This window comes from Typha latifolia, chromosome 11 (assembly GCF_019914945.1).
Source record: "Typha latifolia isolate L0001 chromosome 11, TyphaL0001v2, whole genome shotgun sequence".
Taxonomy (NCBI): domain Eukaryota; kingdom Viridiplantae; phylum Streptophyta; class Magnoliopsida; order Poales; family Typhaceae; genus Typha; species Typha latifolia.
In genome coordinates, this window is record NC_133096.1 from 451,568 (window position 1) to 466,571 (window position 15,004).

Consider the following 15,004-nt stretch of genomic DNA (forward strand, 5'->3'; position numbering starts at 1 on the left):
CATGCCAGAGTATGGCACGGTTTATCATCAACAAGTAATCCCACTTTCAGGTCAGAATGCTTAGTCTTGATTATTGGACTTTAGAGTTAGAGAATTTTAAACAATAGGCTGCAATATGTACACAAAGACAACAGCAAAATGAAGAAGCCTTCATCTTAGCATTCAATTAGAATAAGATTAAGCTAGTAAAATGGTCTTCATCTAGCTGTTAGCTGAAAGCTAGCTGTAGGAGGAAAGGATAAACAGAAATTGCGGAGAGTTTTGATGGTAAGAACCTTACATCATTCAACTGCGAAGGACAGAGAATTTTTTTTTGTGGACAATTAATATGTTGGAACGCATCGGGACGAATTATGTAACAAATCATCAATTGAAGCAGACGAACTGTGATGTAATAAACTAGGGATGAGAGTTGGAGACCTTGTCACCAACCATCGGCGTATTAAGGGATTCATCCTGGACGAGGAATAACTGATACCTCATGGCTTCATCCTCCTCCTCCTCCTCCTCCTCCTCCTCCTCATCGTCATCATCATCATCATAATCATCATCATCATAATCATCATCATTATCATCATCATCATCAAACTCATCAAAAGGATTTTCCTCATCATACTCCTCCTCCTCCTCCTCTCCTTCTATTATTACTGCTTTCCCCTGCATATCATCTTTCCAAGTTACAACTACCAAATAAATGAACCCCGCTGTTTCTAGTAGAAATCGGCAAACAACACAAAGAAGGAACTCAAGAAACAGAACTCCGACAAGTATTTAGATTTCCCCGTACCTTGTCTTTAGGATTTGGCAATAATGACGTCTGCCTCTCGGCTCCTCCGCCCGTCGAGCTAATCGGACGGTCCGATTTCTTTGGCCGCAGGTATGTTTTCTTGTCTCCCAACAGTTTAAAACTTTTCTTGAGAATTTCGTCGTACTCTTCTGTGGATAGCCAAGGAGGCGTACGTCTAAACACCCGGTAGTCCTCTTCATCACCAGTGCCCTCCTCCTCCTCCTCCTCCTCCTCATCATCATCATGACTATCCTCCTCTGGTATCCCTTCTAACATTAACCCTTTCCCCTGCGCATCTTTCCAAGTTACAACCGAGAAAGCACCCAACTTTCCAACAACATCCGTCGCAGCCAGCAATGCAGCGAAAACTCTCACGAAGAGAAGTAAGAAGGAATCAAGAACTCAGCGTAGCAGTCCTAAGTAGTACAAAATCCCACAAAACCGCCGAGAAATCAAGAACCAGCACCGGGAGGCTCGATACAGGAGTAAAGATGGGTAATTAAGGGCAGCTCTAGATCATCCGAAATCCCGCCAAAGTCACCAAGAAATCAAGAACCAGCACGGGGAAGGCGATCGAGAAGCAAAAAATTATCAAGTTGGTCTCATTCGGATCACCAAGAAATCCCACCAAAATCACCAAGAGAGCCATCGAAAGGGATAGAGCAGTGAGCACTACGTACATGAGTCGCTTACCATGCCTCTGGATTCAACGACGCGGAACTGGCGAGCTCTCTTCTTCGGGGGAAGAGGAATTTGAGGAGCAGCGGCCGGAGGAGGAGGAGGAGGAGGAGCGACGCTTCCCGGGGTTGGTCGCCTTCTTGCCACGTGCTTCATTCGCGCCATTCTTTCATTTACGCTTTCGTCTCTCTCCTCGCTAAGATACGATTTAACTAACTCTTGAGACGCGGGAGGATTAGCTTTCGAGTTCGTTAAACCTTCTCTCTCTCTCTTAATCAGAATAAACTCTCCATTTCTTGCTTTGAGATTCGTGCGTATTCTTCCCGCTTATCGATCAGCAGTATCTGCAGGCGGTGGTAGCATCGTCGCCGGATCCTCCAAAATTTTTGAATGGACGAAAATACCCTGACTGCAATTTTATCAAAAAATTAATTTTTTTTTTACCTTTAAAAAGCTTTTAAAGTTTCCCAATTAATCTCTTCAGAAACAAGAAGATTACATGCAGCCTCGTGCTTTAGTAATTTAATTATATTTAATTTTTTAAACTTAGTATATAAAATTAAGTGCATATATTTTATATAGCGTATTTATAGTTTTTATGATAAAGTATACATGATTTATATGTACCATAAATATTAGAATTTATTATTATAAAATAAATATTATATATAACTAAATTATAAAAGACCCCATTTTGTAATGTAAGAAAGGTGCTCGAATGAGATTTTCAAGTTAGCAAAATATTTTCAACGTGAAAAGGGCGTTCAAACAAGAGCTAAAAAGAAAAGAGTTGAATGGTGAGATGTTTATATCATATAAGTCTACCTTGAGGGTTATTAAGGTTAGGTACCGAGCACGAGAAGCAGTTATGAGAGGGAGTCAAAAGAGATTGTGGGTGACAATAGATAATCTGTAAGTATTTTATGACTGCTGATTATTATAATATTTGGTTTGATCTCGAAGAAGGGATTCACAATCTATTACCCTTGTTTGATAAACTTTTCCACATTAAAAATATTATGTTTGCATGCACTCTTACATTTTATATTTTAGCTTTTGTTTTATGTTCTGCTAGGAAAATATCTTTAAGCAAGTAACTAAGTATTTGCAAGGATGATTAAAAGCTCAATGTAGATGCAGGGGCCAGATTCATCCTCAGAAACAGTCTAGGCAGTCAAAATTAATGCAAAAGATGCGTTCCACGCTGAGATGGAAGCCATCCTCCGTGCTCTGACCAAATGCAAGGAGAGAGGTTTCACTAACTTTCTGGTTGGAAATTAACTCTCTCCTAGCTCATATTCAACCTCAAATCTCCTGTTCCTTGGCATCTTCAAAGTACCATTGAGGATATCCAAATTATACTCCCTAGTTTGGGTATTCATCAAATATCACTGCTGTTTATAACGAAGCCATCAGGAATGTGACCATATCCTCTGTTTGGAGAGGTCTCCTGCTACTTCCTAGTTAAGGACTCTGTTTTTTGTGATAATATTATAATACCTCCTTCTATCACCCCAAAACAAAAAACAAAAAATGTAACATAAAGACACATTTCTGTTCATTGTCAGTATTTTGAAGTAAAGCAGCAAATACTAATTGATGAAATCAATGGCAAAGAGCAAATTTCAGATAGATGGCAAAATTCATGCTCTTAGATGTATATAATAAGACATACAAGATTTATAGACATGCCAGGCCAGCTCATAACACAAGTAACCTGTCCAGCTCCAAAATGAACCCCTCAACAAACCGAGAAGCTCTGAACTCAGGGAAAGAAAAAAGGGAAAGGGAAAAATGTAGTCAGAAAAAGAACAGAGAAAATGCAGGGCAAGCCTTTGCAAACTACATCGGTTCCTGTACAGTGCTTATTAGTCTCATAGACATCTGGAAATCGTAAAGCTATCCCTGCACATTTAGCCCTCCTCTCTCAGTTACTGTTTATATAGTCCAAGGAAAACTGGAAGCACCCCTCACAGTATATTTCAATTAAGAAACTTACAGCACCATAGGGCAACCTGCGGCAATCCATGTCCTGGAAGTTCTCGCTGCAATTCCTGGCCAAAACAAAATAATGACAGAAAAAGAAGCCCGTGTACTGCAGATGAGTTCATGTTACAGGTTTGGTCTTTAAGGTTAGTGCCCCGGAGCAGCTCAGGTCACTCTTGGTCCTTGGTGGAACCTAAAGGGGAGTCAGATCCATTACCAGAAGTATCTTCGTTATTATAGGTCAGTACACTTTCCTGACTATTTTCTTCATTAGCAGAAGTCCTGATTCTCCCAGATCTCGAGCGGATATTAACACCCACAGGGAAGGGCTCCTGCCAAGCAGAGAAACTATTATCACTTAAACATATCTGAAGCAAGCCTGATCAGTATCATCAAACAGATAGCTATCTAAAGAGATGCAAGCTTGCAGCAGATGGATGAGTGTACTGTACAACATGTCTGTTTAACACTGAATGGTCTATATAACATGTGTTTGGAAATATGGGACATATTTAAAAATAAAGATACAACAGAAGAATTTACTTTTCTTCTTCCTGATAGGGTAGGGGCAACCAGTAATGTGCTCAGTCTGCTTGGAGATAACCCAACGATTACAAACCACCAAGCCAATGGACATAAACTAGTAAACTTTGCATGAATGATTCCACCATCATACAAGAAAACACTTAAATAAAATAGTATGAGAAGATGAGGTCAGAATGATTCCTGCCACCCATAAAAGATGATTGTATAGGTAGGTAATATCTGACAAGCAGAATCAACAGCACCTGCTGGATAAGTAACATTTCCATGATAACATAAGAATGCAGATCTAAAGGGGTATATATACAGAAATATGGTCTTCGTCGGGCAAGTAATCATGCAGGATAATTTATTGTTAAGCTTCAATAGCAACAGGCACCAGATTAGTTGGACTATGAATATTATAGAAGCTTGTAATCAATCAATATGAACACAATGACAGAAAATTTAAATCCAATAATTTCTAATGTGGCACCTGATCCCCTGCATTAGGACCATCTGAATGGAAGAGAATAGGACGGCACCGCTTATCCTCATTCATAAGACTTGAATTCTGAAAATGAGCGATGAGAGCTGCTTTTCCTTGGATTCTAGCATATGCAAGCGACGCCACTTTTTCACTGTTAAACTTCTCCCATTTTTTACCATTAAATGTCTGCACAAAATATTGACCTTCTTTAGCTCTCTTTCCTTTTTTCCTTGGTAAAAAAATCACAAGGACCAAAATGGAATAAAACTCAGATACTAAATTCAATGGATTGCCATGCCGACCACACGGGTCGATATATATCATGCAAATTAATTATGGGCATCGATACAAGAAGAAAACCTCGATACTTTTTCGTGGCCATTCATCTGTGTGCTATTAGAATTAAACATATATTACTTTAAAGAAACAAATTTGGGTAGCTTCCAACTATCTTAGTGCTCATTATTATACTGCAAATTTTAAAAACCAAAGAAAATTTTAAATTTTCGCCAATTTATTTGGCCCAACAAAGAGGATCCTAGAAAAATTAAAAAAAAAAATTCATAAGATTGCTAATTGCATATGTTATTAATATAGCTCCTAAAATCTATTTTAAGGCACCGGCAAGTTTAAAAAAAAAATTTCAGCATGCGAAGACTATTCACAATGCCAACGGAACAGAAGCTCGGCATGGCACATGTCAACGACATGGCACCCTCCGAGCCAAAGTCGGCACGCCACAGCCCATGCCATTGGCACGACAATCTTTAAAATTTCTTCATGCAAATCCTATTCAATCTCAATGCCAAGAATGCAAAATTAATATATACCTGAAAATCGAAACAATGTTAAGAAAAAAGGCGAGGCGCCTTTCCTACTTTAGAATAATAAAACACCATGGATGCATAAGAAGCACATATCATGCATTTATAGTAAGGTGTAGAGAACCAAACCTGATAAAATGGAATGATATGTTGAGGATCAATCATGTTGATAAAAGCATATCCCACATTGCATTTATTCTGAAGAGCAGAGGGCAAAGCATCCATTGAGACAATAACTAAAGGAACAATATATTAACAGCATATGATGAGATGATTTTAGCTTATAAAGAAGCACTCCTTACCTTAAAATCAATTGGCAAATAGATAAAATCATAGGTGCCTCGATGATTTTCATCAATAGCAGCCAAAAGCATCTTAGATGTGTACCTGTTGATGATAAGAAGATAGTTAAATAAAGCTAGAATTCAACATAAAATGACTCTCTATGAATAGAAACTGGAGTTAAGATTAGCAGGTCAAATCATGTACTTGTTGGGAATATTTTTTATCATAAGTGTAGTCCGAGAGTCTTCACCACGCACAATCCGTTCAATATCAAGTTCATACTGCTTTTTGTTATCAGTCTGATTAGCAGTAGTCTCATTTCTTCGGCTTCTCAACCGATCATTTGGGGAATCAAATGAGGAAGGCATTGGGATCATGGGATTCCTTCCATGGATCATATGGCACCTTTGCTGAGGAGACAGAATCCCAATGTGCGCAGGTGAAACTGTAGGGTCAAAACAATTCCCTCCAGTGTGAGTAAAGATGTTATGGGAAGCAAGTTCCAGCGGATGGAATTGAGGGCTGCCAGGGAACCCCATAGTGCCAAGAGATGCTGGATGAAAAGCAGGTGACTCTGTCGAATCCCCTGCATAGGCTTGCCGTTTGTCCCAAAGAGATGGATTCATGGTAGGTGCTGAACCAACATGATGCTGCTGTGAAGGAAGCACACCACTCAGCATATGAGATGGTGCTCTAGGAATTCCATGTAGCTGTGGTGGGGGATGAGCTGGAATATTGTTTCCAAATGATGGTGAGTTTGACCATAACATGGGGGAAGAGGGCTGATGGCGGAAAGCATTTGAACTGTTCCACATGTACTGGTGTCCATGGAGAGGGCAGCTTCCAGTTCCAGAAACCCCAAATGCTGTTGAGGACAATGATACATTCTGGTTAGCAAACAAGAAATAAAAGGAACCTAGGAAATAAAAATTCGAATTTTGTACTAGAAAACATTAATCAGATCTTGGCATCTCAGTAAGTCAAATAGCTTCTTTCATGTTTAAGGTTGAAGGTGAAGTAGAAGGCTCTTGTTAGACAGGATAGAGGTCGAGCAGACAAAAGAAATACACATGACGTATGTTAGCTAAAAAGTATCCTCGGCCAACAAGACCAACTCAATGAGATATCCTATCCAACTTACCAGCTTCATCATGATCAAAGGAATGGCCATTGAGGCTACCAGATCCCACTTTAGGGAGATGCCTGTTTCTTATTCCTTCAGAAGCAGCAGGGCTTGACTTGATATTAATACCCATAGCTGATATTGTGTTTGAGTTGTATGGGATGCCATTAGCTACTTCATTGTGATACTCTGGCAGTGAATGAGGATGAAAAGCCGGGATGCCTTGAAATCCAAAGTTCATCTGGCTAAGTGAATGGCTTACTTCACTGTGGACAGATGGATTATTGAGATTGCCTGCTGATGCAATTCCAACAGAGAAAGGTAAGGTCTGAGGTATGCCAGAAGAGATCCCAGGAAAAGCTATCTCAGTAAAGGGCCTGATTGGTGCCCGGACTGTAGAATGTAAACCCTGGATAGCTCCATTTTCAAGACTATTTGATACAGTTGTCGCAGGAAGGACTGAATCTGATTATATGATATCTAGGTCAGAAAATACAACCATGACATAAAGAGATGCTGGACAAGTAACAGGAAAGACGTAGGGAAAAAACAGAAGATCAATCATGAACAGGTAAGGAATCAACCATCATACCAAAGCATCCTGATGGTGAGTAGTTAGGACTCCCCTGTTGACATGGACCAAACTCTTCCTGCTCTAACTCTGGAGACAACTGCTGCATCGTGCTGTTGGTACAGAGTTGATGTTACCCACAAGTAGCAGACATGAAACTCAAGATAGAACCTCATTGAAGCACTTCAAGAAATTTCTTTTTATTATATGCACAGACAACTATTGTAGACAACTAACGAATAAGAGGGGCAGGAGAGATAAAATTCTCCAATCATAAGTAATCAATATGTCATTAAAGACCAGGAAAAGCCTTGAAATTTATCATACAGTAGAACTACGGCAAGTCAGCTTCAATTTGAAATCAGCAACCTAAAGAAAAATAATATATATTCCATGAATATTGGCAGAAACATCCAAAAATTGAAATTGTACTCTTCAGATGACTGAATCTAGCTTCTCTCTGAAGAAGCCCAAGCAGACTGATACCTTCTGATATTTAATAACAACTAGATTGATCACTCCATTTAACATGTAATTCAGCCATAAAGACCAAGAAATCCATATTTTGTAGTCATATTCAAGTTTCATCAACAAATGAAGCTCAATCAATTTGGAGGGAGTCCTACTGGTAAATAGAACTTCTGCTAAAGATTTAAGAAGTAGAGCTGACGATTTGCAGCACTGCGATCTTATGGCAATTGGGAATTTGGAGCCTCCTTATTCTGCATATGTCAACTCCTATCTTTCCTACCTATACAGATGGGTTTATTTGTTATAGTCGAATTAAGGACCTAAGATTACTCCATTAAGTAACTTATTTATTTATTTTCTAATGTCAAATACTTCTCTACATCTCATTAGCCCTTTTGACACAATCTTACTTTGAGACTTTTCCTTCTATGGTATAGATCTCCAGTGAACTACAAATTTCACCTAAAGGTCACAATGTTTTATAAATTATGCCCTCCAGACAATGGACATAATGAAGTTGTTAGTAATAATCATGAGCTAGCATGGGTAATCCCTAGTACAATATACTGTTCCTCAGTCAGAATAGGATCAAATTGGGGACAGTGCACTTCCCAATTTTAAGCCCAAAATTTAGAACTTTTGAAATAAAGAGGGGCTTAGGAACTGAATTTGATTCTAATGAATGATATATCTGGTAGATATATCTTTTCATAGTCATTACATATTAATACCTCTAATTTTAAGGGAAATTGTGTCAAAGACTCAAAGTGGAAACAATTTAATTTTCAATTTGTTTACTCAAAACTAGAACAATAGAAGAAATAGAAGCAGCAATGCATATTGTTATCTAGTGACATATTGAGGTAATGAGTCGAACAATGCCAATTAAGTATGAGTATGCATGTTTAATCTCTAGAAATATCTAACACTTGGGGCAAAATTGAATTATACACTACATTGAAGCTACTAGCGATATTGCAGTCACACAAGCTAGCTTTGAGTTGCTGAGTACATGTTCTGAACTTTTAATGTATCAATACAGAAAAGGAAGAGACGACCTTCTATAAGAAAGTGACGCAGGCAAAATTTCTACAAGAATATTTGGATGTGTCACTTGGACAAATTTCTTCAAATTAAAGAACATGTATACAAGAGTGCAGAGATATTATAAATTCATATACAACAAGAACTTTGATGATTGGGAAATAGAAAAATACAAAAACAATAATATGCAGTACTAGGCAAAGCTAGTTCCTAGCATATATAGAGCTGGGACAACTACTTTAGCTTTTTGATTGGTGATTTACTAACTTTTTGAATTAATGGCCAGAAATGATACACTTCAATTATCTTCAGGGACTTCAATTTAATTTCAGAACAGAATTTAGGATAAAGTGTAAAATGGATCAAGGTATTAAAAGCAAAGTTCCAAAAATCGGTATCGGGATCGGGATCGGCCGTCCAGAAAAACGATACGTATCGGCCGTATCGGCCGCCTGCATCGGATCGAACTATTTTAATTAAATAAAATTCTAAATATTATTAAAAATGTTGAGAAATTTCTAAAAATTTAGAAAAAATTATAAGAAAATAAGAAATAATAATTACTTACATATAAAGCCTAAAAAATAAAAATCTCTCTTCCTCTCTCTCTTCTTTCCTATTTCTCTAACTGTTAGTATGAAATATTCATTCTCTCCCATACTTTTTTTCCTATCTTTCTCTCTCTCTCTCTCTTCCTCACTCTTTTTTTTTTAATCTTTCCCTCTCCCTCACTCTCTCTTCATTTTTTTCTCTCTCTCACCCTATTTTTTTTTAATCTCTCTCTCTCTCTCTGTGTGACAACTGCTGCAGCTGTCACAGCAACTGACAGCTGCCTGCTGCAGCCGCCTGTAGCAGCAGCAGCTGTCTGCTGCTGGCCGAAACCAGCCGATCGCCGATCTCGATCCGTTTTGGCCGATCCCACTCGAGATCAGCCGAAACTAGAATCCTTGGTTAAAAGATAGACAATTAAATATAAAATGATCGATTTTAATCTAAATTTTGCCGGAGGAAAAGGAAAAGTGAAAAAATAGATAGGATAATACCACCGTCGTGCACCTCCAGGGCGGCTATGCTCCAGTTTTATTTTCTTGCCTGCAATATCACTTCTATTTAGAGCACGAAGGGCTGCTTCAGCTGCTCTAATATCATAAAATTCTATAAACTTATGATGACACTTGTGTGGAGTCTCACGAATCTGCCAATCAAAGCTAAATATTAGTGCTATAAATGAAGGATGAGCACCAGACTTATAAATCACATTACCTCTTTGATTTCACCATAAGCGCCAAATATCTGCTGGATGTCATCATTTGAAACAGATGAATCAAGGTTAAATACTACAAGAGTTCCCTGGTTAATATCTTTCTCCGAAGGATTGTCCTAATGAGAAATAAGTCAATAGCCATTAAGCAGCGTACAAAAATTTGTGACTCCAAATATGCATGTATGTACATGTCAAGAGGGAATCGACATGGAGCAGCATTGGTATCGGACAAGAAGAAAATAGATAATCATGTTTTGGGAAATGTTTGTTTCTAAACTACCACAACAACAAGAACAATATTATGAAGTCTAGGTGAAAAATATGCCTATTATGCTAGGAACCACTTCTCTACAAAAGCAAAACTAATGATGGCCGTGCTAACCAGCACGCCTTCAGCATGCCTTTGACACATTTTTAATAGAATTATTAGTGTCTTTAAAGATGTTTTTGGATTTTCGACACTTTAATCTTTGGTTTTTGTTTTAAATATGTATTAAAACCTACCTTAGAGTCTATTATCTTTAGACTATTTTTATAAATAACTTATTTTATTAAAGATATAGCAATAACCAGATATAAATATTATTCAACACATAATATGATCGAATATATATATTAAAACTAATACTAATGATTGAACACTCTATAATATAATTGAAAATTCTATAATATGATTGAAATAGAAACAAGTTTTAAAAAAAAAGAACTCCGCATGACATATCATATTTGTCACATGATAAAAAAATGTCTCATAGAATATTTTAGATTTACCACTCTAATTGATCCATTTTAAATCAATAAAATATGTTTTGAACCTCCCGGTTCGGCACGGCTTGATACAGAGTGTCCTCGTGTCAGGTGTCATGCCACCATCAGCACGACAAATGCTGATCGACATAGTCATCATTGAGTAAAACTAGTAGTACTATACATGGGGCAAATAGTTGAGCCAAAGACAGGAAATATTATAAAGTGCTGGACAAAACAACATCTACATATATAGAGTTCTAGAAAAGCTGGGATTTAAAACTACTAACACCTATAAATTCCATTTAATACATGTATAGGTAGATAAACATGGTTTTCTTAGATAATTTACCCGCATTATTAAAAATTTTGAATTTCTAAAAGTGAACTATTTGGGACAGTCTTGGGAAATCATACTCTATTGTGTCACACTCACATCTTCTACTAAACACTACAAGGACAAAATATAATTGTTTATATTGTTTTTCAAGAGATTTCTATCTCCTTTCCACAAACATAGTACACAGGAAGATATGCGAAAAGCAAGAGAGCTGGCAGCTCACATAAATCTAATACTAACAGGACTTCTTGCAACAGGAACTATCAGTTTCTTTATAATATAAAAATAAAAATATGGAGTACATATTAAGTCCATATTGTCGGTAAGGCTGATATCAGTATCTCAAACAATCTCATTGACAAAGATAGCTATTCAAAGTGCATCAAGAAATCAATAGTTTATCCTACAGATTTCATTTTAGAAGTAGTGGTGACCAGAACAATTCTATGGAAATTTTCAGAGGACAGAACATGTATAACGAACTTTAAGAAATTAGTAAGCACTTGCAACTAGGTAAAAGATATTGGTTGTAATAGTGACCTTCGGAATTGAATAGTGTATGTCAAGCTTCCGACGTCTCAATGGCTTGTTCTGAAGTGCCCTTATTGCATTTCGTGCAGCCCTTATATCATAATAAGATATCATCACAAAGCCACGATGTTTGCAGGCTGTATAAAGAGTGCGTATGTCCCCGTAATGCTAAACAAGACAAAATTATTATATAATTCAACATCTTATCTATCAGGCTGTTGAAGTGCAAGTGTTTGAAGAAGAGAAAAGATAGGTACCTCAAAAAGAATCCGTAACTCTGAATCCTCAACATTGCTATTGATGTTTCTAACAAAAAGAGTTCTCGAAGGGTGTTCACCAGCAAATGGGCCATTTAACCCCCCTTGCAGACCATTAGAGGCTCCGCTACTAAATTCAGAAATTTTGAAATTGTTAGCATTATCATCGGCTTCTAGTTCCATACCTCCTCCACTGCAAAATATGTCATCATCATTATCATCTCCATTGTTGTGCTGACCAATGTATTTAACATCATCAGTAACACCAGAGAGTAAATCATCGTCATCATCAGGGAGAAGATCTCCAATAGTTTGGGCTTCCATTTCTTCCATTGACTCAAAAGGCTCATCTTCCCCATAGTTGGAATCAGTTATATCAATAGACTGAGCAAGAACACTATTTGATGCTAATCTCACTGCACAACCATAATTTCATAAAGCAAATGAAAACTGTCACCAGAAAGAACGAATAAATAATATACTATATTATATTACAAACCTATATCATCACAAACTGTTACATTCAGAATTTGACTTAAGGAAATTAACACCATCAAATATTGTATTGTACTTGCTAGGAGGAAAATATGTATCTTTATCAGCTTCAGTTAATAAGAACCAGTATTATAACTCATAAAAGGTAAAGGAAGAAGCTCACATTTTTTATCAAACATTTCTGAAAGGGAACTTGAGAAAAGCCCCTTCTCATAGTGGGTCCCATTTACATCAACTTTACGCCCATGTGCAACTAAAGATGCAGTTTTGGAAGATAAATCAGAATGAGATAGAGAATCCTGATAAGAAGCTTTCCAACAGGTTGAAGAGAGGCTGTTAATCCTTTCTCTCCCAATCAGATGATTCTCTAGGCTAAATTTAGTTTTCAGGTCTTTAAAAATATGAGTTTGTGATTCTAGAAAATCCACAGGATTTGCGCCAATAGGATGAAGATTTTCAAGTGAAGAAGAAACTGATTTGCTTCCTGACATTAGTGACAGCTCCTCCATTCCTGCAAATGAGGTTAAATAATATAGTGAACTCCCAATACAAAAAATTGAAGGAATAAACCTTAATGTTATATTTGCCCCTGGATAAGGTTAATCTCCAACTTATTCCTGCCAAATTATCATCATAGAATTTACCAAGCCATTGCTTACCAAATTCAACTCTGGAACCAAATTCAACTCTGGAACCAAGCAATGCATGAATCTTAAAGGACATTTGGAACATATATTACTTTATTACTTCAGATCACATATGATTGGATCTATGGATCACACCTATAGCAAATATATTACTGACAAGTTTGAGGAAACAACAGGCAGACCAAACATTGAATTGAATCAAGTGCTAATACTCACCAAGATTATCAGGCACTGACTCCGGTTTCAAAAATCCAACTTGTCTCTGCATAAAAGAGAAGCATCAGGTAATACCCAAATTTATATCTCGTGTGGGTCATCAGGTAGACAAAATTTAATTTAATTTTTTCTGAACACTGTCATTAAAGAACAACATTTCATCATTGTCCTAGAGAGATTGAATGTACCCTCACCGGCACTTCCTCTGCAACCAAGCAGACAAGAAGAAAGAAATGAAAATTGGGAATTCTTTACCTCATTATGCAAGTAGAGTTCCTCAGAGAAAAAGGAAGGAGTCTCTGGGAGAAGGCGGAATGGAGACAGATGCTTCTGATCCATGATTCCCGACGGCATCCTGCAACTCTCACAGTATAGACCTGATCAAAGTGGACCTCGGACCATCCTCAGATAATTTACTCCCCTTCTGGCCCCTGTTAAAAATTTTAACCAGAGGAGAACAATACAAATTAATATTTCAGAAAAAAGAGGCAATTCAGAACAAGAAGATGGAAATTAGATGCAAATTTTTCTTCTCTGCATGGTGATCGGCGAGGGAGAAAAAAGAACTTAAATTAGTCGCTAGAATTTTGTGCAAACCTCCAAAATTCAACAAAAATTGAACTATTCAAGCACAGACAAATCGTAGCCTAATATTAGCTTTACAAAGTTTAAACTTTGGAAAAAAAAAACCAGCAGAGTTTAACGCTCAAAAAGAAAACCACAGAAGGTATGATCATAGGAAAACAGATAGAGCTGCAGCAAATTAAACTGCCAAAGAGAAACACAAATTCCCTCACCAGACACCAAAATTATCCCCAAACCACACCAAAAAGACAAGCCTTACCCGTTAATTCACCAGATCGCGCTCTTCTCCCCGCTCCTTTCTTTAAATTAGCACCAAAAGAACGACGTCTACGAGCTCTAAACAACGCGATCCCTCACCAAATCACGCTCTTTTCCTCCTCCGCTTCTCGAATTAGCATAAGAAACGCGAGAACTAGCAAGAGCTTTAAAGCAAGCAGGCTATAGTGACAACGGGGTTGCTCCAGAAGGAAAGGAAAGGCATCAGGAGAGATCAAGCGAACGAGGTGATCCCCCGCATCAAAATCCGTGCCGTGCGAGAGCTTCCATCTCCAATGCAAGCAATCCAAACCACCCTTTCCCCCCCTCAGTCTCTCTCTCTTGCTTGCCGCAATGCCCAAATTATGCTATCCCCACACGATTTTTTCCCATTTATACGCCTAGCTCTCCTCCCCCCTTTCCTCTCTCCCTAGTGAAGAAGCTTCGCCGGAATCTATGTCGTACTCCGGCGAGAAATGAGAAAGAGGGAGAGAGAGAAAGAGAGAGAAGGGTGGGGTTGGTATTAATTTAGATGGAAAGAGAGTGGAAGAAAAGGGCGGGGGAAAGGAATGGAGGAGGCGGTCAGCGTAAGCGCGGAGCACCGCACCACCGGTTCCTATAAACGCGACGGACGAGAGGAGTTGGAGACTGGACGCCGTTAGTTTTTCCCCGCAACGGCGTCCCCTTCGGATTTGGGTCGCCTCGCTGCGTTGCCATATTACGAATTTGTCCTCGTTACCATCGGTTCAAGGACGGCTGGGACCGCTCTGTCCACCGTCAACGCACGGGCCCGAGCAACGGCTCCAGCCATAGGCGTGGCAACAACTTATTGGCTCCTCTAAGCTGTTGCCTGTCTTTGGCCTCGTAGCTCTTGGCTTCACATGGC

The 15,004-nt window shown here is 38.2% G+C and overlaps 1 protein-coding gene across 2 annotated transcripts; it reads right to left on the reverse strand.

The window, feature by feature from the left end:
- Positions 1-3,065: 3,065 nt before the first annotated feature.
- Positions 3,066-14,509, reverse strand: LOC140797547 (protein MEI2-like 4). Of its 2 annotated transcripts, none has more exons than XM_073151095.1 (15): positions 14,123-14,509; positions 13,534-13,709; positions 13,279-13,324; positions 12,579-12,926; positions 11,921-12,336; positions 11,673-11,831; positions 10,045-10,161; positions 9,825-9,976; positions 7,288-7,379; positions 6,714-7,160; positions 5,777-6,437; positions 5,590-5,674; positions 5,417-5,485; positions 4,470-4,649; positions 3,066-3,783 (listed from the first exon to the last, which is right to left on the reverse strand). In XM_073151095.1, the coding sequence occupies exons 2-15, from the start codon at positions 13,630-13,632 to the stop codon at positions 3,622-3,624; spliced, it is 3,033 nt and encodes a 1,010-aa protein (XP_073007196.1). In that variant the 5' UTR covers positions 13,633-13,709; positions 14,123-14,509; the 3' UTR covers positions 3,066-3,621. The 2 variants fall into 2 exon arrangements, with proteins under 2 accessions (XP_073007196.1, XP_073007197.1); XM_073151096.1 differs by having other exon boundaries at positions 9,828-9,976; positions 14,123-14,264.
- Between the last annotated feature and the right edge of the window lie 495 nt (positions 14,510-15,004).

Excerpts from the sequence above, each read along its gene's own strand:
- LOC140797547 (XM_073151095.1), bottom strand. The coding sequence starts at position 13,632 with ATGCCGTCGGGAATCATGGATCAGAAGCATCTGTCTCCATTCCGCCTT. Across the intron at positions 5,675-5,776 it reads ATAAAAAATATTCCCAACAA|GTACACATCTAAGATGCTTT; the intron begins GTACATGATTTG and ends TATCATCAACAG. Across the intron at positions 3,784-4,469 it reads GTCCTAATGCAGGGGATCAG|GAGCCCTTCCCTGTGGGTGT; the intron begins GTGCCACATTAG and ends TCTGCTTGGCAG.